A 27104-nucleotide genomic window follows, 5' to 3' on the forward strand; every position below is an offset into this window, starting at 1 on the left:
TTTCCTGGTGAGTTATTGTTATATTTGCTTGTGACCATGACAACATACTAACGCATTCACAGATAGCGAGTCTTGTATGGCAAAGTATAGCAAAGCAAGTAGATAGTACATCCATTCATTCCGATGATTCATATATTTTAGTATTTATAACATATAGTCAGTGCAAGCATTGCTAACCATATAGTCAGTGCAACCATTGCTGACCATATACATGAACTAAGGTAGTCCAAATACTTGTCAATACCAATACAGCGCATTTAACATACCCTAAACTCTCTCTTCCGTCTTTAATCAACCCTTCACGACTCAACACCAAACGCTAGTGCATTACAAGAACAAAATAAACATTATCTTCCAGCCTCAAAGACTGACTAATAACGCATTGAGAAGCTGCTAAGCTGATGAGGACTCCTTATTCACTAAACCGTAATAATGGCTACAAACTGTTGCCGTCTGTATTTTCCACTTCATCATCTGCACTGTCTGTATATGGTGGGGTCTGAGCAGCGGATATCTTCTGTTGGTCCAAGTTTTTATAGATAGTCATTGCCTATGAAAAGTTAATGCGAGTGAAATCACAGTGCTTAGAGAGCTAACAGAGATTGGAAGTGTAACCATCCAATCTAACACGCTCGAGACACAAATGACTCTGTGACTAGGAATGAGTGACTATGAGTGACTACAAAGGTAATAGTATGACTAAGGGTGTATTTTGATTCCCTTCATGTAAAGGGTTGCTCTTTTAGTACACTTGAGTCACTCGGATTATAATCATGAGCCATTCTTAATTTTAGGAGAAATACAGTGTTTTGCTTTGATTCGATCCATGATGGTACCACTGGATGGTACCGCGGTAACCATGTCGGGCAGACAAGCGCCTGAGCGATGATGCATCAACAAAAGCTGTGACCTGAGATTTTAATAAATATGTTAATGTTTTCAGCGGGATACCGAACATCTGCTGTGAAACAAACACATTTGGTTTATATTAAAACTGTGTTATTAAATTCATTCGTAGGTCATTGATATTGTAATTGTAGTGTCGAACGCATATCGTGGGCATATATAAGATAACGCAACATTCATGGATATGCATAGGGATAAATCAATGCTCATCGCACACCCCAGTCCATGATATTTCCATATTTGGTCATGAGTATCCTCATAGGGTGCGCATAAGGTATCCTAGGTGCAAGGATGTATGGTGGCATGCCCTGAAGGCGCCGAGCTGAGAGTAAATAATGTCCAGAGTACACTAGAAATTAAACAGGCAGGTACTCTATTCACAATATGTACGTATGTCTCATGTAAATGTTAGCTCATTCTAGTCACCTAGTACTAAAGTAATTGAGTAAAAATCAAACAATTTAGAATATTTGTTGCGCTGATACAAGATTGATTCAGCTATAAATGCGATTAAAAAAATCAGAGATAAACTATCTAGTAAGGCATGAGATGAGTGCTTCGTGGTCTTTTCGCCTTGACCAACAATAGCTTGGCATCGCTGTTAAATTTACCATCTTTGCACGCTAGCTGGCAGACATTGGTTGAACAGAAGCTAGATCGACTGCAGATAACTGCAGAAACATTTTGTGAGTACATCAAGTGCTAGTTTTAAGGCAAAGTTGAGGGCCACTTGCAGTACTATACTTGGCAACATGCATCTATAGGCCTATATTGCCTCATATTAGTACAAAACCATAGATATAACAAACGTTTATATCTACAGTATATTATTATATCTATGTACAAAAGAAATAAATTTATCATGCACGTGAGATCCACTCAGAAGAAAAAACTACTACACATGGGAGACAAAACCCATAATAAAGAGAAGCAAACTGCTGGTTTTCGACTAAATTTACATGCGCAACAACAGCATCTAATAAAACACTATTATGTCCGTGCGTCTACATGGAACTTAACTATTCATTTTTCCTTTCTAATATATTTGAGGTAAAGAAAGCATGTTAAGGAATTAATATAAGAGAAATTTTATTATGATTGTGCGAAGACTATGCTCAAACAAAAAACATCGAAAAAAGGATGCAAGCAGACAGCATAGAACATTAACATCAAATGTGCTAAGGACAAGAAGAATGTACAGCGCCTCATCACAAATATTTTGGAAATACTTTTCATAAGTCTTCACCCTCAAAAAGCTGACTCGACCAAATTGAGAAAAGAGGTCCGATGTAACGCTGTTCTTATTCTCTTTGCAGTGAAAAACTAACGCAGAGAATGACGACAATATCTCAGCAGTTGCCCAGTGGCAATGAGCTCTTGTTTGACATTTGAATAACCACAGTTCATATTTATTATTAATGAATGGCACTGCGTTGGCATTATTCCTCTAAAGAATGCAAAACAAATAATAATATTACGAGAAAGTATGTCACGTTACGCACACGACCCGGCAATGTTACATGCCACCCATTGAATTCTGTGACACTCTCAATATCCCATTGTATCCCATTGACGCGCTTTGGGTAAACACGTCGAGATGTTGCTTGATTCTATACACAAATATATTGCTTCAAAGGGCTGTCACCCCTAAAGCGGTATTGGCCATCAAATAATTGAGATGGTGGTTAATGGAGAAGCACAAAATACAAGGTGCTGCCTAGCCTGTCTTGACAAACTGTTGTTTTTTGCGGAGTTGTCGCTTTGCGAGCAAAACAACAGCCTGTCACAAGACGCACTGCACCTGATGCATCAGCTGCACTGAAAGGGAGTTGTTCTCTTCCATCTATGCAGCTTGGCTGCGATGTTATGTCGGTCGCTCCATTGGTAATCATAACGGAATTCGCGAAAAATTTATGTAGAAACAAAAAAGATATAAACGTTTAACCAGAGACCAGTCTCTGCGGTAAATTTTAGTAGAACTTGAGAATAAAATTAATTAAAAATAAAATCAATAAGAACCAATAAAACTGACTGATACAAAAATCGAAATAAAACTAACTGAGCGCACAAATAACAACATATTTAGTTGCTGTTGTGGCCTAAGTTCTTAAGTTCTACTAAAGTTTATCGCAGAGACTGGTCGCTGGTTAAACGTTTACATCTTTTCTTTTCTACATAAACTTTTGCGCAAAATCCGTTATGATTACCGACGGAGCGACCGACATAACATCGCAGCCAAACCACATAGATGGAAGAGAACAACTTCCTTTCAGTGCAGCTGATGCATCAGGTGCAGTGCGTCTTGTGACAGGCTGTAGTTTTGCTCGCAAAGCGACAACTCCGCAAAAAACAACAGTTTGTCAAGACAGACTAGGTGCTGCCATACAGAAGTTGACTGCATCTATATCTATAAATGTATATACTTTTCAAAGTATGTCCGTATGTATGCATTCCAGCTATAGCTATTAAAATCTTAGAATAAAGAATCCATACCGAAGAAGATTTGATCTCAGACCCTACCATTCATCAGTCCGACACCCTACCCAATAGACCAGAGAATTAGTTGAAAGCTTGCCAATATGTCTCTATATGAGAGCACATACCCAACGGCTTTACATAAGGCAATTGCATAAATAAGTAATTGTCATTAGTTGGCTTACTAAAATTTTCCGTTGACAATCTTCCAGTCTAATAGCAAGTGGCAGGCAACTCTCATTACTTCTCATTGTTTATAAGCTGATTTTTAATACTCGGGCAATGCCAAGTAGCATAGCTAGCACAATCCATATAATAGACATGAACTACATTTTCTGAACAGCAATAAACCTATGTAAAATCCACTGAACGTAAAGAATTTATGTCAAGTTCTTGCATCGTATTAGAGAGGCTCCATGAGAGATCGTCAGGCGTGCCGATAAAGTACAGGAAATAAGTAGCTGCATAATTAGTTTAAATACCCAAAGTCGAGAATGTCATAGTGTCGGTACACCAAGCTGAATGCCATAGTGTCGGTACACCACGCAGAATGTCATAGTGTGGGTACACCAAGCTGATTGTCATAGTGTGGGTACACCAAGCTGAATGTCATAGTGTCGGTACACCAAGCTGAATGCCATAGTGTCGGTACACCAAGCTGAATGTCATAGTGTTGGTACACCAAGCTGAATGTCAGTGTCGGTACGCCAAGCTGAATGTCATAGTGTCGGTACACCAAGCTGATTGCCATAGTGTCGGTACACCAAGCTGATTGTCATAGTGTCGGTACACCAAGCTGATTGTCATAGTGTGGGTACACCAAGCTGATTGTCATAGTGTCGGTACACCAAGCTGAATGCCATAGTGTCGGTACACCAAGCTGAATGTCATAGTGTTGGTACACCAAGCTGAATGCCATAGTGTCGGTACACCAAGCTGAATGCCATAGTGTGGGTACACTAAGCTGAATGTCATAGTGTCGGTACACCAAGCTGAATGCCATAGTGTCGGTACACCACGCTGAATGCCACGTGTTCGATTCTTATTAACAGCAATCCTTTAGTCTAATTTTTAATCCTGGATCCGTCTTAAAAAATCTGGGACAGAAAGACACCGCCATTATTATAGTAAAAATGTATTTTTTCTTCATTTTATTTTTGACATACACAATATTTTATCTTTTTTTCTTTACAACATATAATATGGAGAAAACTGGTAGTGCTGTCGAGAAAACATGGTAAGGAATAAGATAAGAGACACTTTTATTATGATTAAGTGCGAAAATATACCATATTTGTCTGTTTTTTTTTTGCATTATAAACCTTGCTGTGGAGAAACAAAGTAAAAGCTTTATCTTGAGTAGACATTGAAGGTGTGCACTCAACTTGACGCAAAATTACCGTAATAATGGACACCAAACAAAGTGAAAGTGATAAGAAAAAAGTTGTCGATACAAAGCAATAATACCACAATTACTGTAGTCTTTAAATTAAAAAGTTCAGTTTAGTTATTTTTATTTTAAATGGCTAAAGAAGTGATTTTGGAGGATCTTGATATAGATAAAGCAATTTACATGCATTTTACCCTTTATAATGCAAAATCCATATAATGTTAATGCTCTCGAAACAGAAGATTCAGGTTGTAGGAGTGTATGTATACTCCACGCAAGAACTGAAGCTTAAAACAATCTCATTGGTTGATAGATAAAAATGATTTCAAAAAGCTATAGTTTCCACTCAAGGACTTGAAGGTCAGAAAGTGGTAGATAACATCACTTAATGATACTGGAAAGGCTATTTATGTTTGGTCTTACAAGGGCTAAACTAAGAGTGCTTATTTTACAGAATGCGTGTAGGTGCTATGGGTGCATTCAGATTTTAACCTTCAGCCAATCCTAATCGTAGAATACTTTTGACAGCTTGTTAGTGCACGATTGTGATAAGCAAGTCCTTGTAGAGCTCTTGTGAGCAGTTGGTGTACACATAAAGATCTTATAGCTCTTGTGAGCAGTTGGTGTACACATAGGGATCGTAGAGCTCTTGTGAGCAGCTGGTGTACACATAGGGATCGTATAGCTCTTGTGAGCAGCTGGTGTACACATAGGGATCGTATAGCTCTTGTGAGCAGCTGGTGTACACATAGGGATCGTATAGCTCTTGTGAGCAGCTGGTGTACACATAGGGAACCTGTAAGAGCTTTAGAAGTAACTGCGGGTGGCACAAGAGAGCTCTAAACAACCAGAGATCGTCATTTCTATAAGCCGCTTCCTGTTCTACCTGATTAATTTTCACAACAGCTGTATGTGAAGTTGTCTTACATCTGCTTAAGTAATCAGATATTAGGTACAGCTGCCTTTGTTTGCTATTATCATGTTAATGAATAAGCTAAGCTGATACAGTACACTCAGTCAATATGGAGGTCAGCAGCTCTCCCACACTCAATAGCTATGGGTTAGTTTTACACGCTGCCTGATTTATCATAATGCATTATGGGCCAACACGCTGTCATTGGCTTTATTGTTATTCATGTCAGCCCACCGCACCTGTACACAAATCAGAACAACTTGAATAACCAGTGTTGATAAGAGTACACCTAGCAGCCTCAATGCTTTGATTTTGTTTAAAACGAACTAAACTATCTGATGTAGCTCTGGCTCCTTGCCTATGCACTTAGTTAGACCACCGCCGATGGATTAACCCTCAAACATTGTCACAAAGGCTACTACTGAGTCATGTCTTGGCTTACAATAATAATTACCCCTGAGTTATTCACAGCGTACCCTTCTAGTCCATCACACAATGAGCGCACATTCTGATGAACCAGACTCAACGATTTAACAATTTTCTCTGGCCTGCACTCAAACTGCTGCCAGCCGCACAGGAAGTGAGCGAAGACGCAGCAGAGTCATCTAAATAATTGAATGGGTAAGACCTAAAAATGATTCACCCCAGCAAAAAATCACATTAGGCTAGCCTCTCACCCTCCCCCAGTGACTGCATACATCTGAGGCTAGCTTATCACCCTCCCCAAGAGCTCCAAGCGCTGAAGAATACCTGCGGTGCTACTAGCGCCAACAAGTGATGCTACTAACCTGGGCAACCATGTTGCTCATATTGCCAGTGTCTGAAGGCAGCAGTACTGTGTTGCTCTCTTTGGCCAGATTACTGAATGCAGATACATACTGCTCTGCTATGTTTAAAGAGACCGCATCATGCCCATTCTGCAAATGGAACAGCACCTGAAACCAACTGATGACAACTTCTGTGATGCTCAAGTTTCCTTCAAGTGTTACGATTTGTCAAAGTCGAATTACAAAATCTCATCATCTGTTTAGGAAGCATTTTGGTTTTGAGTGAAATTAGTTGAAAGCAGCAGAATAATAATAGTGTGTATAACAGGTGTGGATGATGAGAATTGTGTGTATAACGGGTGTGGATGATGAGAATAGTGTGTATAACGGGTGTGGATGATGAGAATAGTGTGTATAACAGGTGTGGATGATGAGAATAGTGTGTATAACGGGTGTGGATGATGAGAATAGTGTGTATAATGGGTGTGGATGATGAGAATAGTGTGTATAACGGGTGTGGATGATGAGAATTGTGTGTATAACAGGTGTGGATGATGAGAATAGTGTGTATAACAGGTGTGGATGATGAGAATAGTGTGTATAACGGGTGTGGATGATGAGAATAGTATGTATAACAGGTGTGGATGATGAGAATAGTGTGTATAACAGGTGTGGATGATGAGAATAGTGTGTATAATGGGTGTGGATGATGAGAATAGTGTGTATAACGGGTGTGGATGATGAGAATAGTGTGTATAACGGGTGTGGATGATGAGAATAGTGTGTATAACGGGTGTGGATGATGAGAATAGTGTGTATAACGGGTGTGGATGATGAGAATAGTGTGTATAATGGGTGTGGATGATGAGAATAGTGTGTATAACGGGTGTGGATGATGAGAATAGTGTGTATAATGGGTGTGGATGATGAGAATAGTGTGTATAACAGGCGTGGATGATGAGAATAGTGTGTATAACGGGTGTGGATGATGAGAATAGTGTGTATAACGGGTGTGGATGATGAGAATAGTGTGTATAACGGGTGTGGATGATGAGAATAGTGTGTATAACGGGTGTGGATGATGAGAATAGTGTGTATAATGGGTGTGAATGATGAGAATAGTGTGTATAACGGGTGTGGATGATGAGAATAGTGTGTATAATGGGTGTGGGTGATGAGAATAGTGTGTATAATGGGTGTGGATGATGAGAATAGTGTGTATAACAGGTGTGGATGATGAGAATAGTGTGTATAACAGGTGTGGATGATGAGAATAGTGTGTATAATGGGTGTGGATGATGAGAATAGTGTGTATAACGGGTGTGGATGATGAGAATAGTGTGTATAATGGGTGTGGATGATGAGAATAGTATGTATAACGGGTGTGGATGATGAGAATAGTGTGTATAACAGGTGTGGATGATGAGAATAGTGTGTATAATGGGTGTGGATGATGAGAATAGTGTGTATAACGGGTGTGGATGATGAGAATAGTGTGTATAATGGGTGTGGATGATGAGAATAGTGTGTATAACGGGTGTGGATGATGAGAATAGTGTGTATAATGGGTGTGGATGATGAGAATAGTGTGTATAATGGGTGTGGATGATGAGAATAGTGTGTATAACAGGTGTGGATGATGAGAATAGTGCGTATAACAGGTGTGGATGATGAGAATAGTGTGTATAATGGGTGTGGATGATGAGAATAGTGTGTATAACGGGTGTGGATGATGAGAATAGTGTGTATAATGGGTGTGGATGATGAGAATAGTGTGTATAACGGGTGTGGATGATGAGAATAGTGTGTATAACGGGTGTGGATGATGAGAATAGTGTGTATAACAGGTGTGGACGATGAGAATAGTGTGTATAATGGGTGTGGATGATGAGAATAGTGTGTATAACGGGTGTGGATGATGAGAATAGTGTGTATAATGGGTGTGGATGATGAGAATAGTGTGTATAACGGGTGTGGATGATGAGAATAGTGTGTATAACGGGTGTGGATGATGAGAATAGTGTGTATAATGGGTGTGGATGGTGAGAATAGTGTGTATAACGATTGTGGATGATGAGAATAGTGTGTATAACGGGTGTGGATGATGAGAATAGTGTGTATAACGGGTGTGGATGATGAGAATTGTGTGTATAATAGGTGTGGATGATGAGAATAGTGTGTATAATGGGTGTGGATGATGAGAATAGTGTGTATAACGGGTGTGGATGATGAGAATAGTGTGTATAATGGGTGTGGATGATGAGAATAGTGTGTATAACGGGTGTGGATGATGAGAATAGCTGAAATGCTTAAGAGGGCAGCTTGCTGACAACCATAATAGGTATATGGATATTTATACCCTATTAGTAATCAGTCTATTAGTAATCAGTCTATCAGTAATCAGTCTATCAGTAATCGATCTATTAGTAATCGGTCTATCAGTAATCAGTCTATCAGTAATCGATCTATTAGTAATCGGTCTATCAGTAATCAGTCTATCAGTAATCAGTCTATTAGTAATCGGTCTATCAGTAATCAATCTATTAATAAACTAAAACAGCAAGATAAATCCTAGTGTATGTAAAGCGACAAGGAAGGTATAAACAACTCCAAATAGAAAATATACTACTATAAAACAGCTCATGTATTTTGACCATCCTAAATATCACAGGTTCCGCAATATCTACAAAGCAAGGTGACCTGTATGACATTCGATGAAAGGCAGCATTCTACATGCAGCCATTCCCAAGAACCATACGGTGATCACAACCATCTACATGCAGGCATTCCCAAGAACCATACGGTGATCATAACCATCAGTGCTTATACACTCTGATATGATATAATTAGTAAACAGAGGTGCTTATACACTCTGCTATCCTGACTGAGATTGAAGATTGTACAAGAATCAAAGCACATATGATACGTTAAGTTCTTTTGTAAAACAACTCTAAAAATGGCTGATTTTCTAAAAATGCTTTTTAGGACATCTAACAGAATTAGTTATCAGGATGACTGCCTTCGCTGCTCACAGATAAATAAACCATAACCTATAGCCAGTTGTTTTCATGTGTAAAATGACTTGCTGATTCGTATGTCTATGAAAAAATCCTTGCATTATGTAATTATGACATGGCCATCAACTTTGTTTGAATTGCGTTGATAAACACTATTATGTGAGTGTTTATCACCAAGAGTGTTTTCACACTCATCAAGTTATTCAATAATATTGAGATTTTACCATAAGCTGTAATTACAAACATCCCGTGTGTGAGCAGGGAACAGACACAGTCATCTTGATGAGGTATCAGGCACCAAAGTACGCAGCACAAATTATGAACGTATAATCAACTAACTTACTACAATATCTTCCTTGTACCTTACGAGCATAGCATAGCGGGTGACCGTGTCTAAATTATTAATATTATTAAAATTCTAGAATTATTAAATTATTAGAAAGGATATTAGAAAAGTTTTGTTGACCTTTTTATTGATAAAGGTTTGTATTTCTGTAGTATAAAAACTGTTTTAAATGTTAAATTGTTTAAACCAACTGCAGTTTACGAAAGCAATGTGCTCTGATAGTCAAGATGATTGGTTGCTGCAAAAATATTTTCAGAATTGAGGCCTATGAAAACAAGAATAAAACCGTTAATCGAATGAAAGATGCAATGCCAACAGTTGACCAGTTGACCAGTTGACCAGTTGACCAGTTGAACAGTTGACCAGTTGACCAGTGGTATGAGAGTTTACACGCCCCATTCGTAGTGACCATGTCAAGTTTTGTACGAATATGGCATGACATGTGCGCAGTTGCACCTTCAGCAAAAAACGCACCATTAAAATATGAGAACTTAATATACAGCCATTGCCACTGTTAGATGATTGTCGGGCTTACAAACCGATGCCAAATAAACCGAGTTGACAACTAAGACAGAATAAAAATGAAAGTTATCTTCTCTGTTCAGACCATAAATAGTTATAACAGCTCTATGGCCTAATACACATAGGATGACCTTGCACTCTCTATGTTATAAATGTGGGCATTTTCAAGCAAAAATTTATGCTACTGTCGAAAATTATATGTTTGTCACGTAGATTTTAGAGAGAAATCAAGTAATAATGGTGTTTAGTATAAATGCTATGTTAACCTACAGATACTCACCTACTCTATACACAACTGTCAGCAAGACAAACTAAATTTAAAGTATGATTCAGTATACAAGATAACATTACAGGCTCATTCAGTTCTTTCATATTGCCATTTATTGACTATGGATGGATTGCTGGCATACCCTAGGACACTTATGTATTCGCGTCATCTAACTTTCGCATTTTCGCTGTGTCATCCTCTCGCGAAAATTTCATGAGCGAAACTAAACTATCATAACGAACGAGCGAAAACGCGAAATTAAATAGCTTTGTTCATTGATATCCACAATAGAGTCTTCATATTAGAAATGCAAGCAATTTTCATCTGTGGTTGGGCTCAATGGGAAATTTCTGGTAAACTCATTATAGCTAATACACCGACTGAGCAGCATGGCAAAGCAAATTAAAATGATATCAGTTTAGTCACCGAATTTGTAACTGATGAAGACGAAAGTCTGGTAGGTGAAGTCATAAAATTGAAGAATAATTATTGTAATGAAGAATTTTATTACCAACCAAAAAACATATCAACCCTCACCAGGTCCAACCACATTATACAGTTTTGGTTGTGAACAGACACATTAAAGACAGTGCTGCTACTTTAATTATCTGTATAATCACGAAAATCTAAATATTCATTGGCTATAATGTCATCAACAACTAATTACCTATTTTATGACTCGCACGCGGTAGTTAATGAACTCACAGAAAAATGTCCGTTTTTAGATGAGAAATTCTCAAACAAAAGTTTGAAATTGCTTCGTTGTTTTAGGCTGATTTTATAGAGAAATCTTCGGACAACACAGCCAATTTCATAAAACTCTTAAGGACCGTGGGTTATGTGGCCAACAAATAATAAAATCAGATTACCACGCAATTGCTGAGAAAGTCCAAAACTGCGTTTATGGCAGTGGCCCCTAGAAAACGCATAAATGCGTTTATGGCTGCGAAAGGGTTATACAGTTTTGGTTGTGAATTTGGTTGTTACCTATATACAGTCAAACATGGATAACTCGCCCAGGGATAGCTCGAACACATGGTTAATTCGAACGGTTTCTTTGGTCCGTTCCCACGTAATGATAAATTGCTATAGATAACTCGAACTCAACACTGTTAACTCGAACTGTTTTTTGCCCAACGACTACCGAAACGATTATCGCTTTAGAAAATCACTTTATTCCAAGCCATAGAGGTAAACCTCAACTTTTCGTAATTCATAAGCGTCGTTATTACCACCATTGGCAAAATATTTTTGTCAACGACTTTTCTAAAGGTTTGGCGAAATTTGATTTATACCAAACATCCGCTTAGCGATCGCCTTTCAGAAGCAAGGAAAGTGGTATTCGTTAAGAGCAACACTCCGAGGCAGTTCAATTAGAAGTCTTACGAGGTTTTACGGTACACTGTATATCACTCTATCACTCACGCTTTTTGAATGGATACTTATTGAACGTACATGTATTCTGTGTTTAGGTCAAACGATGAATAGTTTTCCGACGTTGATTCCGTGTTGAAACAACGTCGGAATGTTGAATGTTTAAAATGTCTTAAAAATTGTTGTAATCAAACGTATACGTTGTCTTAGCTAAGAAAAACTATTCATCGTTTGACTCAAACACAGAATACGTGTGTACATTCAATAAGTATCCATTAAAAAAGCGTGAGTGATATACAATGTACCGTAAAACCTCGTAAAACTTCTAATTGAACTGCCTCGGAGTGTTGCTTTTAACGAATCCCAGGTAAAGTGAGGTAATATTTGCATAAACTTAAAAAAAAATCGGCAAAATTGATCGTGTGTAAAACGCTCAAAAGAAAGAAGATGTCTTTTCTTTTGAGCATTTCAACAACGATCAAGTTTTGCCAATGCCAATCTAAAAAACGTCCTGGCAATAACATCACCTCAAACAACAAACCAATCTCAAGTGATAGAAAAATCTCTATACTTTTTAATAAAAACGTTTTAAACTTTACATTAGAAGCATTTAATTTGAAACAAGCCATTTGTGCTTTTGATTTATGTTATAGTTTGTATATGTACATGTATCTACTAATAAATAAGTAAATACATGGACTTGTGACAGTGCCCTGATAACTTGAATGCTCTGATAATTCGAACACTTTCGCTCGGTCCCGTGAAGTTCGAGTTATCCATGTTTGACTGTATTTTCTTCTTCTTGGGATTCGAGTGTGATGTCACGGTGGGAGGGACCTAGACGTCCATTGATAGTCCAAGAAACAAATGGAAGCAAGTGATCAAATTGAATTATCGATCTCACCTACACATTTCAACCTGCGGTTTACAAATACGAACTAGTCCCAAATTGAATTTTTTTCCTTATTAGCAAACTGGACCTCAGGAATGTAATCTGTTTTTTCCACTGCATTTATTTTCACATCACTATATTTTCGCACTCATCAGAGCTGCGAAATTAAGTTGCAGCGAAATTTTACTCTGTGTGCTACTCACGTAACTAAATACTAGTGAAATAAAAGTGTCCTAGGGTACCTAGAATTATGACTCATTATACCAGTTACGGCGAGAGCAAGCTATATCAACTATTCCATACCTTTTGACCAATAGCCGCAAGCTATATTGACTATTCCATACCTTTCGACCAACATCTGCAGGCTATATTAATTATTCCATACCTCTTGTTTGACCAATAGCCGCAGGCTATATTAACTATTCCATACCTTCCGACCAATAGCGGCGGACAGGAGTTCCAGTGATGCTGCTTTAGCCTTTGCCTTGGTTAGTATAGCATTTGCCTCTCCTTCCGCTATGTTTATTTGCGCTGCTCTCTCGGCTTCAGATTTCAATATGGCTGCTTGCCTATTTCCTTCAGCCCTGTTTATTTCCGCTATTTTAATACCTGTAACAATCCAAAGGTGTTTCGGTCTCTCGGAGTATATAAAAGACAGTAAATGGAGATAATTGGAGCAAATACAAGGCTTTGGAAATAACAAAAAAGCTTGATATACCTTCAGATTCAAGGACCTGAGCTCTCTTGTTCCTCTCAGCCTCCACTTGGAGCTGCATAGCCTGTGAAACTCTGTCTGGCATTTTTATATCTCTGATTTCATATCTGAGACATGTGATTCCCCAGGCTAACGAGGCCTTGTTTATCGCATCTACAGTTTGAAATGGAAAGTGACAAAAGTATGCTCCATACCAATAAGACAGAACATCACAACATTAATCTGGGATCCAAAAGAGCAGTAAATTATAGGTACGGAGCAAAAAATCTGAAAATGACAGTTGATGGAGACAGGCCGCATCTACTAGCCCTCTGAGTTCTCTCTCATATACATCCATCTGAGCCATAGATACCACTGAGTTCTCTCTCATATACATCCATCTGAGCCCTAAATATCACAGAGTTCTTTCTCATATACACCCATCTGAGCCCTAGATACCACAGAGTTCTCTCTCATATACATCCATCTGAGCCCTAGATACCACAGAGTTCTCTCTCATACATATCCATCTGAGCCATAGATACCACAGAGTTCTCTCTCATACACATCCATCTGAGCCATAGATACCACAGAGTTCTCTCTCATACACATCCATCTGAGCCCTAGATACCACAGAGTTCTCTCTCATATACATCCATCTGAGCCCTAGATACCGCAGAGTTATCTCTCATATACATCCATCTGAGCCCTACATACCACAGAGTTCTCTCTCATATACATCCATCTGAGCCCTAGATACCACAGAGTTCTCTCATATACATCCATCTGAGCCCTAGATACCACAGAGTTCTCTCTTATACACATCCATCTGAGCCATAGATACCACAGAGTTCTCTCTCATACACATCCATCTGAGCCCTAGATACCACAGAGTTCTCTCTTATATACATCCATCTGAGCTCTAGATACCACTGAGTTCTCTCTCATATACATCCTAATGCATGTCACAATTACACATTGATTAATCGAATACGGCTTTACAACGTTGAACAAAACATATTCTTCAAATAAAAGTGTAAGTGTCCCATTCAACCCTTAAACATAATTATTGCTGAAGCAGCTCTTAAAGATGTGATTGTGTCAGAAAGGTCAATTTAATGAAATTACGACCAATAAAAGGCTAAAACATCAGCTACAATTTGATGTCATTTTTGTCTCTATAGTCTTAACCCTGTTTAGAGATATAAGCGTTTGAATGAGGCCATCTTTTAAAAAGCGCAGATTCAGGCGGGTGCTTCATTTGTGACGTAATGAGTGATACACGTGAAAAAAATCAACGAGCGATAAATATAAGATCTCTTCTTTAGCCAATCATCAGCACGAATTTTTATATAGGACATATTAAATGTTATCGCTCGTAATAAGGTTTGTCTGTGATTTCGAAGATTCTTGTTGTTACGGATTTTACTCTATTACTAGTTAGTTATGCGCATCGACTAGTAGTAGATTCTAGTAGCTAAATACACCGACATCGATATTTAATTTACTGATTTAATTGACATCGTTAATTTACTGAATTACTGCACCGACACATTTTATTGACGAACAACAGAATTGTAACAATGCTCAGTTCAGTGAAGGTGACTCAAAGTTTTCTGAGCGTCAGGTGATCAAAGATTGGGGCGGACAGGTTATGATTCGAGCTGACAGGCGTCAACAGCATTATGCTGCAGAGAAAGATAGGAAAATGTAGGTAAATTTATCTTTAACTTTGAGTATCCTTTACATATATTCTAAACTAATGGTAATAATTTTAGTACTCATGAATACATTTACTAATAGTAAAATTATAACTTTTTGTTATCACGAATCACCGTTTCATAACTTTTCAATCGTTTCACAACTTTTTACCGTTTCACCTAGCTATAATATTTGCTTAAGATTTTCTTTGGCATTTTTAGCTAGTAAATTAGATTTACGATTGGAATTTATGTTCATTTCTCACTTGTAGAAAGTGAGGAACATTGATTGATCAATGCTCATCTTTAGCTCTGAGAAACAAAGCTTCGAATTGTTGGCTTTGGGGATTTATGCTTTCGTTAAACATTTACTCATTTTGAAAATTACACTCGCAATCTATCTAACTCTCAAATTGAAAGCTTTCAGTAGATACGCGTTAGAACGCCAAATACGGTAAAACCTCTAATTGAACGCCACTTCCAATTGACTGCTACCCTGAGAGAAAAGTTGAAAACTAGACCGCCACCTCTCCAATTGAACGCCACCTCCATTTGACTGACACTTTGACATTATTTGATCTTTACGGGCCTATAATATTAACTGATAAGTAGAAAAGTGTCCACAAAATCGTATTAATAATGAATCGTTTATATCAATATCAGTAAATTCTTTCGTTGTCCAATTCCAAAGCTTTTCGATTTTTCCATTAAAACTTTGAAAACAACACCATACCAATAATCAATAACGATCTCAGGCTAGTAGTAGCTTTCTGTTTAATGCTGTCTTTCTACTTCGAAGTAGCCTCCGTTTATGTAAAAAAAAACGCCTAAATTTACGATGGTAGATGAACTTTCACAGCAACAATATAGAAATAATTACTCTCAGGCTAATAGTGGTTCCTTGTTTAACACGGTCCTGATACTTCGAAGTAATGTTATAAAAATATAAAAAACGGTTTAAATTTACGATGGTAAATGGAACTTTGAAAGCAACGTCATAGAAATAGCTACTACACTCTTTCAGGCTAACAGTAGTTTTCGTTGAACCCGGTCCTAATACTTCCTAAATATAAAAACCAATTCGCAAGTTTTGGACCAAAGGCTGCATTTATGGCGAGTAAAACTTCTACGCATTGCATTAGTGCTAAGTGCATCTCGTGAAAGTTTTGCTCTCACAAAAAATTGTTTGGACGCTAATATCAACTAGTTCAGTAGTGCAGAAGAAGAGTTGAGGCCAGAAGATATTGTGGAAGATATTGGACAACTAGAAGATGTTCGTTCCAACGAAAGCAACAATCAGAACGCAGCTATCTGAGCAAATGATGGAAATATTTCTGTTTTAAAAACGTTAATTTTTGTTTCTGTATGTAATATAAGTATGGTTCGTTTATGACACTTGTTCATAAATATTTACTTGTATCATTTGATAAATTATTGTTGTATACCTTATAAATATGCAGATTTATAGCATGTTATTTAATAGCATCCTTGCGGCTATCTTAACACGGCTTACAATGAATCGATGCTCATAACTCCACTTCTATTGCACATAAAAAGCTAGTTTTGTCTGCAAACTGTAGCAAACATATTAGTGAGTGCAATGAGCTTTTATTCAACAATGTTAAATAAATATATACAGTACATGTATAAAGTAAAAATATGTCTTCAAATTTAGAATGAAATAAATTCTAAAAATGCCGACAAATTGCAAAGAAGGACACAGGTTAAGAGATATTTGACAAGTTAAAGGTGAGTTAGCAGATTTATTGCATTCAAAATGTTTAATATTGGTCTACAGGAAAAGTGGGCGAAATATGGGTGACATTCGCTTCGCCCGTAACAGGGCTAAATTTATCTTTTGAAAATTCTGACGAGCTAATTGAAAAATAAACCGTCAGCCTTTATTTGAACGCCGCCTCCAATTGACCGCCACTATAGGAGAAAGGTTGAAAAATAGAACATCATGGCGTTCAATTAGAGGTTTGATGGTATGTGAATGACATTTATTACATTTGTTTTATTATTACAGGATGTTTAGGTAGTTCACTAGGGGAGCAGTGTGTCGGTCTGAAAACTGCCTTAAATGGGCAAGAGAGACGCGAATGTGTGTTGCACAAACCATAATATGTTTTGTTTGAGTTTGCCGCAGTAGATTAATTTGTCTTATTATATGACCTGAAACTATGTGAGTGGCCACAACTTGGATGGATGTTTTTAATAAAAACTTTATGATGCGATGAAAATTTTTTGGCTTGTAAAGATTATATAAAATAGTATTGTTGAAGACAATGCAGAGCATGATTTGCAGAACATTTTGAATACATCATAGCCCTGTCGCCATCTGTGCTGAAATCTTCTCTGATAGATGGATTTATGAAGTGTAATCAGAGCTCTGTTGGCAGGTACTTCTGCAGAGCTCGACTCAATTCCAATTGACCAAATATTCAGTTCATAAGTTTTATGCTCCAACCTACTAAGTGAAAACAGGCGAGTCCACAAACCGCCAACCAGGTGCAAGAATGGCTTTAGTGCTACTTTGCCAGAATCGGTGGGTTAATTGATTTCAACGAAATTGTTTTGTACTTGAATTAACTAATCTAATGTGACCAGTAAATTTTTTCTACAAACTGATACTGATAATGACTATATAACGTAGACTATACATGACTTTTTGGAATACAATTGGTTTCGCCATATATTCGAACATACTCTTTTTAAAGATGGCGGCGTGCTTATTTTGTTTAGTAGCTAGTTTCCGGTGTGGGTAGCAACTGAGAACTTAGCTGATACAAAGGCCGCGATGAAATAAGTTAACTCGGCAACCTAATTACCGTAGACTGGCAGAATCGTAGTCGGTACTCAGATGTTTACACAGCATTTAGAGGAAGCTAATATGACAAGTTTTTAATTTCCCTTATTTGAGGCATTTTAGACATTCATAATTATGTATCTGTAGCTGGATTTAAAATTTTATCCTAGCCAACATGAGCAAATACAAAATAAAATATATGCTAATAGAGCCGCGTAGAACTAGACTTTTATCGCAATAACCCATGGGAATATGAGAGATAGAAACAGGTTGTATCACTCGTTACATCATCTTGGACAAGCTTTTTTGGCCTGAGCATTTTTAAAGCGATCAATTTTTTTCGATTTTAGTCTTCAAATATCTTGACAATGAGCTCGTCTAACAAACAACATATCAACTGAAAAAAAATGCTTTCTTTTAAAATCAACTAAGTTTGAAGCAATCACATCTTTAATAACATGTCGGTAACAATGCAATGTTGAGTGCTGTCAGAAGTCTGAGTAAGCCAACAGTACATACCAACTATAGCTTGATTGAGAGCGTCTCTCTCTTTGAATACGTTATCCATGGTTATTCTGCCGATCTCTGACCTCATTGTTGTCTGCGCAAGCTGAGTGACAGCGTACTCGGCATCTTCTACTCCGTAGCTAGCCTATAACATACACACGCAGTCTCTATGTTCTATCGAAAAAGTGTACTATTTTCCTTGTAAAAATAGAGAATCAATTTTATCAGCAGACCTAAGAGAAGTTTCTAATAGATCAATATCAGACAGGCATCTACTGCGAAGTAGCAATCCTGTTTATCAGTTTTATGTATCATCCATTCTTATGTATACCATAATCAAATTATATTATAAAGTTAGTCAATTTCACTGCAATGTGAACTGAGCAAGTCTGTCGCCGTTGTAATCAAGCCGACTGTACATGCAGTGGATCTGTGCACTTGGCGATCCGTGCACTTGGCGATCCGTGCACTTGGCGATCCGTGCACTTGGCGATCCGTGCACTTGGCGATCCGTGCACTTGGCGATCCGTGCACTTGGCGATCCGTGCACTTGGCGATCCGTGCACTTGGCGATCCGTGCACTTGGCGATCCGTGCACTTGGCGATCCGTGCACTTGGCGATCCGTGCACTTGGCGATCCGTGCACTTGGCGATCCGTGCACTTGGAGATCCGTGCACTTGGCGATCCGTGCACTTGGCGATCCGTGCACTTGGCGATCCGTGCACTTGGCGATCCGTGCACTTGGCGATCCGTGCACTTGGCAATCTGTGCACTTGGCGATCCGTGCACTTGGCAATCGGTACACTTGGCGATGGCGAAGCACGATGACTGCCTGCTGTGTTGTCAAAAGCACAGCTGCAACGTGACAACACATTCGCTTGTCGTGTTATGAGTTGACCGTGGCATTGACGGACTCGACGGGCGAGGAGTGCCTGTGCTGCACTCGTCGCACAGCAATGGCTTGAAGTGGTGAGCTTACCGACGTCAATGGCAAACTTCACCCAGTTTGCAAATGCGTGCATTGTTTGTCATGCTGCTCGATGCCTCATGGCACATGGATCCATGCGATTTTTGGCACTCTATCCAACCCGTATTGAATCACAGACCAAGGAGTTCACTCTATCCAACCCGTATTGAAACACAGACCAAGGAGTTCACTCTATCCAACCCGTATTGAAACACAGACCAAGGAGTTCACTCTATCCAACCCGTATTGAAACACAGACCAAGGAGTTCACTCTATCCAACCCGTATTGAAACACAGACCAAGGAGTTCACTCTATCCAACCCGTATTGAAACACAGACCAAGGAGTTCACTCTATCCAACCCGTATTGAATCACAGACCAAGGAGTTCACTCTATCCAACCCGTATTGAAACACAGACCAAGGAGTTCACTCTATCCAACCCGTATTGAAACACAGACCAAGGAGTTCACTCTATCCAACCCGTATTGAATCACAGACCAAGGAGTTCACTCTATCCAACCCGTATTGAAACACTGACCAAGGAGTTCACTCTATCCAACCCGTATTGAAACACAGACCAAGGAGTTCACTCTATCCAACCCGTATTGAAACACAGACCAAGGAGTTCACTCTATCCAACCCGTATTGAAACACAGACCAAGGAGTTCACTCTATCCAACCCGTATTGAATCACAGACCAAGGAGTTCACTCTATCCAACCCGTATTGAAACACAGACCAAGGAGTTCACTCTATCCAACCCGTATTGAAACACAGACCAAGGAGTTCACTCTATCCAACCCGTATTGAAACACAGACCAAGGAGTTAATAAGCTCACACCAACTCCAAAGGCGGAGCTAAGGCAAAACAGGAATGATCTGGCAGTGGTGTGTCGATGCAACACCTGCCAAATGGGGGACTTGACACGAGTGCCCAGGGCGTACTCCTACCCGAAAAGTGATGGAGTAGCCCTATGAAAGGCCTAGTAGCTGGTTCCATTCAAAGTTTGCTCAAGATAGCTAGCACCCAGGATAATTGGTTGCATCTGGTAAGCAGATAATTATATGCACTAGAGATGAAAGGTCCGCAACCTAATCTCCAATTGTGAATAGGTAGTGCAAAGGAATCTATCATGTCCTTTTACTGTACTGTCCTTTTAATGTCCTTACATGTAAGAGGAACCATACCGCTGAGTATATATGGCAAATACACATATGTATACTCTATACAGTATATATATCATATACTGTATATCATATACTGTATATCATATACTGTATATCATATACTGTATATGATATACTGTATATGATATACTGTATATGACATACTGTATATGATATACTGTATATGACATACTGTAAATGATATACTGTATATATCATATACAGATATACTGTATATCATATAATGCATATTATATACTGTATATCATATACTGCATATCATATACTGCATACCATATACTGTATATCATATACTGTATATGATATACTGTATATGATATACTGCATATGATATACTGCATATGATATACTGTATATGATATACTGTATATGATATACTGTATATGATATTCTGTACATGATATACTGTATATCATATACTGCATATCATATACTGTATATCATATACTGTATATCATATACTGTATATCATATACTGTATATCATATACTGCATATTATATCCTGCATATTATATCCTGCATATTATATACTGCATATTATATACTGCATATTATATACTGTATATTATATACTGTATATTATATACTGTATATTATATACTGTATAATATATACTGTATAATATATACTGTACAATATATACTGTACAATATATACTGTATATTATATACTGTATATTATATACTGTATATTATATACTGTATATTATATACTGTATATTATACTGCATAGTATATACTGTATATTATATACTGTATAGTATATACTGTACATTATATACTGTATATTATATACTGTATATTATATACTGTATATTATATACATATATATACAGAGAAATATACATGTATATTTCTCAAATATACACGTATATTTCTCAAATATACATATATATTTCTCAAATATACATGTATATGATAAATACAGTCAACAGTGCGCATGCAATTAACTGCATGGAATGAGTCTTCCCGCGCTCTGGCTTGCTTGGTTCATCCGGGCATAAATCCATGCACAGTTGTACAGGATGACTGTTAGTTGTTAAAGGTTGACTTGCAACAAAATTCACATTACAGTTATTTGGTATCAAAAGATTCACCATGTCTTACTCTGTTGTGTTGAAGGTGCCAAATATGTGGGAATGTGATTACAAGATCTTAAAAGCAAAAAAATTAACATTTAATCGCAGCCACATGAGACCGCCGTAGTTTCCAAAACGCTTTCTGTAGGATTCTCTTTCCAAAACGGCTCAAATGGGACGTAGTTGTTTCAGGATGGTTTCTGTTTACACTTTCATGCAACCTCATTCGTCGAAATATTTTCACAAATATACTTTACACATTCAATAAAACTATGTCTATTGTTTTTACGCGTCTGTTTTATTGTCATTGTAACGCTGTCACTTTTAGCACTGTTATCTTATAACTTACCGCAAAAAAATCATTACACTTTTTAACCTTAGCTCGAATGAGTACATATCATTGTCTGATAATCATGACGAGCCTGTTGGTCACCTGTGATAATCGAAAAGTGCTGCAAAAACTATTTTCGGAGTATTGGGTCACATGATCAGATTACGACTTGACGATTGAATAATGCCGAAACAAAACTTTAAAGTAACGAGCATCTATATTTGTTACGGGGTCTTCGGTAAAACCCGAAGTGTTTGTCATAAACTAGTGCTACGATAAGTTTATATTGAGCTTTTTATTGGCCTTTCAATTCACGTGAGAACATCACGTGACAAGACGATAACCAAACTGTAATGAATACGTCCGAGAAATAAAGAGATTCCAATCTACGGCGGCTTTTCGTTTTTGAGCTTTTAAGAGCTTGTAATCACCTTTCCACATATTTGGCACCTACAACACAACAGAGTAAAACATGGTGAATCTTTTGATACCAAATAACTGTAATGTGAATTTTGTTGCAAGTCAACCTTTAACAGTGGAGATGTAATGATATTATATTATGGTACTATGGAAATCCTTGGTGGAGTGGGAAACCATAGACTAGCCGCTGTATAACTGTCCACTAAAAAAGCATACAATATGTCCATTTATATCCATTACTTACCTTGTTAGGGTCAATGACTTTTACATAGAGGACTCCATCAATAGTTAGTACAACGTTATCTGCAAGACAAGAGTAGATCTACCAATAACGGCTGCCAGACCACCACACAAGAGAGCAAGTAAAAATATGACTGTTAGGTAAATGTTAGCAGTACTCTGTGCTGACCTGATGAGATGGCTGACTGATGCGGTACATCTATAGCTATTTCTTTTAAACTCTGTATGTACTTTATGGAATCGACCACTGGAAGTATTATATTTAAACCCTGCAACAACAATTCATACAGGTATTGTGACGAGTAATAAAACGTTATTCCTTAGCACATGTTTTTAAGCAACAACAATTATGAAATATGGCAAACATCTTTCATCAATTCATTAAGGAAAAGCGGGTTCCCTAAAACTTGATTTATCAATTACAATAGAAAAATGACAGACGCCTCCACACTGCTTACTTTTGTTTTGCCGACAATTTGATTGGACTTTTATAGGAGTATTAATAATGTGAGTGGTCTTTCACACGTAATATAGAAGAATATCAAAAACACATTTTCATTATACACCCAAATCCTGTGCTATTTGCTCACATCTATCCAATCCATCATCCAAGTAATGTCATTAAACTTTTAGACAGCATATGGCACAAAAATGAAATTATAATGATAAGAAACTTACAGGCTCTAATGTTTTATGAAACTTCCCAAATCTCTCAATAATCCAAGCTTCTTGTTGGGGTACGAAGCATATAATAGTGTTCACTTTGGCTGACAAGAGACGAGCTTGCTGACTAAGCTGCTGCCGCTTAAGGGCCAACTATAAAAAATATTGCATCATTAACCATGAGGATGGAATTGAATTTTTTATATGAAAATATGCTGAATTGACACAGAAAGTTTTTGATTGGCAGTTATGGCTAAGTGATGTGTTTTAAAATTAATGTTTTTAAAACAATAACATTGTGTTGAGTCCAAATTACCATAAAACTTCTATTTGAGCGCCATGGTGCTCTATTTTCAAGTCTTCCCTGAAAGTGAGGCTTTGTTAGAGGTGATGTTCAAATAAAGGATGGCGTGGTATTTTTTAAACACCTCGTCCGAATATTGAGAAGATAAATTTAACCCTTTCGCGAGTTAATCGTATGTTGCCTATATTCTGTACTCGCCTTTGGGCGGTACGACATTTGTAGGCAAGAAATTGGGTACTTACCTCCAACTTGTGGTAGATATCTAAATAAATATGCATCAAGAAATACTTTTGGCACCATTTGCACAGTTGCCTCTATTTAGAACCATTTTATATTTTTAGCTGTTTAATACCTTCGACAACGTCTTCTCACCTCAACCTGTTTAATACCTTCGACAATGTCTTGTCATCTCAACCTGTCTTTTGCACAGTTGAGCTAGTCAATATTAGTGTCAAAACAATTTTTTTAGCAGAACAAAACTTTTTTTGCTATGCCATTTTGAATAAAAACTTTTGGTGCAAATAAAGAGAACCCGTGTGTAATTAAATTAGCCTCAACATAGTACATTTTCCATTGTAAATGCGAAAACTTTTTCCCACATACTATACATCAAAGTAGCAAGACTGTGTTAAAAAAGGAACTACTATTAGCCTGATACAGTTGCTAATTATTTCTTTGGTGTTGCTTTCAAAGTTTTAATGAAAAAACCAAAACCTTTGAAAAATGGACTTCGACACAAAGAGAAACATGAAGCGAATAAATTGTTATTGATGTAATCAAGTCATTATTAGTTGAGTTTTGTGGACACTTTTCAACTGATCACTCACTATTATGGGTTCATCATGGTTAAGAATGTCAAATAGTACCAGTGAAAGAAAGTGGCATTAAAATAGAAGTGGCGTTCAAATGAAGGTGGCGTTCAAATACAGGTTACGGTAACAACACAGCAATATAACCATAACCTAAATAACTAGCCTCATTGCAGATAAAATCAATTATGACTCAAAAAATATCAGATATGATTTTACAATACAGATAACTCCAACCATCATTAGGAGTATAGCAATTCAGATAAGACTTTACAATTCAGATAACTCCAACCATCATTAGGAGTATAGCAATTCAGATAAGACTTTACAATACAGATAACTCCAACCATCATTAGGAGTATAGCAATTCAGATTAGACTTTATAATACAGATAACTCCAACCATCATTAGGAGTATAGCAATTCAGATAAGACTTTACAATACAGACAACTCCAACCATCATTAGGAGTATAGCAATTCAGATAAGACTTTACAATACAGATAACTACAACCATCATTAGGAGTATAGCAATTCAGATAAGACTTTACAATACAGATAACTCCAACCATCATTAGGAGTATAGCAATTCAGATAAGACTTTACAATACAGATAACTCCAACCATCATTAGGAGTATAGCAATTCGGATTAGACTTTACAATACAGATAACTCCAACCATCATTAGGAGTATAGCAATTCAGATTAGACTTTACAATACAGATAACTCCAACCATCATTAGGAGTATAGCAATTCAGATAAGACTTCACAATACAGCCAACTCCAACCATCATTAGGAGTATAACAATTCGGATAAGACTTCACAATACAGCCAACTCCAACCATCATTAGGAGTATAGCAATTCGGAATTATTTTGCAAGATTTAATGTTTGAACTCCTACATAATGGTGAACTCATCGTTTCAAAGCCAATGTGAAAACTGTCATGACAAAACAAGGAAACTCAATCTAACAGTAGCAATGCAAACTTTATGTATAAAATAGTTCTCAGCATATTTAACCTGACTTTGGCAAATAAACGACAATTTGAATTTGGTAGTATCAGTAAAATTAGTAACTGCAGATATGTCTTCAAATATTGTGGCAGGTCTCACTAAAATAAAAAATTAAATAAATAGTTGAAAAAAAAGCCAATGTATACCTTTAAGAATGATTTACAATAAGTAAAACTGATCACAAATTGTACGCCTGACCGAGTTTTATATTCTGGATCATTATATATTTTAGAGAGGAAACTGTTGTGGTATGCGTTACATTTACCAGACACGTTCAATGGCAGAGTAGTTTGTTGGTTACGAGTAGCGGTGCTGATGTGGTCCAAAAACTTAAAAAGTTCCGGAAATTTGTGTGGTAAAGCTCCAGGAAATCTAGAATATGAATTACTGATAATTTTGTGTAGCAAGGATATGTATGTATGTTTTTTCGGTGATTTTCTAAGGCTGCCAGGCCAAATTCCTTCACCAAGGTCGTGACGCTAGTGTCACGACATTTGGCGTTGCAGATAAACTTAGCTGTTTTCCTTTGAATAGCCTTGAGGCGTAAAGATCATAGTACAGATCCCACACCTGACAATCATATTCTATATAATTGGTCCAATAAGGGATTTATATGCAATTAGTTTAAGAGCTTTTGAAACATGAGAAAGTGTTTTCTTTAAAAAAGCTTAACGTTAGGCTCGCTCTTTTAATTATTGTATCTATATGATATTGTCAAAATAAATGGCTAGAAATCGTACTGATGTGTAACTTCGTAGTTACATATCTGTACGATTTCTACCTTCATCCTTCTATCCTTCAGTACCTTTCATCCATCATCACTTTACAAATTTCTATAGGAACATTACATGTTATCACACTGAAATCTCACAAATTAATTTACATTTCCAACTGATGAACTCGTCTTTGAACCCAATAGCTAGTAGCTTCATAAACTAGCGTGACGTGGAAAATTTACGTTTAATTTAGCATTTACATATCTCCTTTGTGTTGTTTTCACTAAAGTGTTAGCACATTACTGTTTTTGATTATTAAACACACATTATGGCTTTCCTTAAGTTAAAATTCCGTTTCAAATGCATCGGTTTTCCGAGTCAACGGCTTTTTAAAAAATAGTAGGCAACGTCCGTTTTTAATTCAGCGCTTTTAGTTCACCCTTCTGATCTTTAGCATGATTTTACAAACCCCATACTGACAAATATACCAGAGATAAAACTATATCAAAACATTTTATAAACAACACTAAGCATTATAAAAAGTTGGCTCCACAAACGACCAAGCATTTAAATTATTAACAAATCTTACACCATGGATGATACACTTACATGGATGATATTATTTTGCTAGAGTTCTGTTAAAGCATAACACAAAATCTAAATTCAACCAAGACCCTGTAAATGATCTTTCTAGCAAGCGCTTAACAAACCTGGAGTACTTTCGAGCCGCGAAGCATTATATAGGCTAGTTTTTCTACTTGAAACCTACAGAAAGTAGCTGCATCAGACCG

The 27104-nt window shown here is 37.3% G+C and overlaps 1 protein-coding gene across 1 annotated transcript; it reads right to left on the reverse strand.

The window, feature by feature from the left end:
* Positions 1-27104, reverse strand: LOC137392764 (stomatin-like protein stl-1). The gene is made up of 9 exons (XM_068079087.1): positions 27024-27104; positions 23485-23622; positions 22976-23075; positions 22811-22869; positions 18593-18725; positions 13589-13738; positions 13301-13479; positions 6473-6601; positions 1-550 (listed from the first exon to the last, which is right to left on the reverse strand). Exons 1-9 carry the CDS (start codon positions 27048-27050, stop codon positions 437-439), a joined length of 1029 nt encoding a protein of 342 aa, XP_067935188.1. The 5' UTR covers positions 27051-27104; the 3' UTR covers positions 1-436.

The sequence above is a fragment of the Watersipora subatra genome, chromosome 4, assembly GCF_963576615.1.
Source record: "Watersipora subatra chromosome 4, tzWatSuba1.1, whole genome shotgun sequence".
Lineage (NCBI taxonomy): Eukaryota > Metazoa > Bryozoa > Gymnolaemata > Cheilostomatida > Watersiporidae > Watersipora > Watersipora subatra.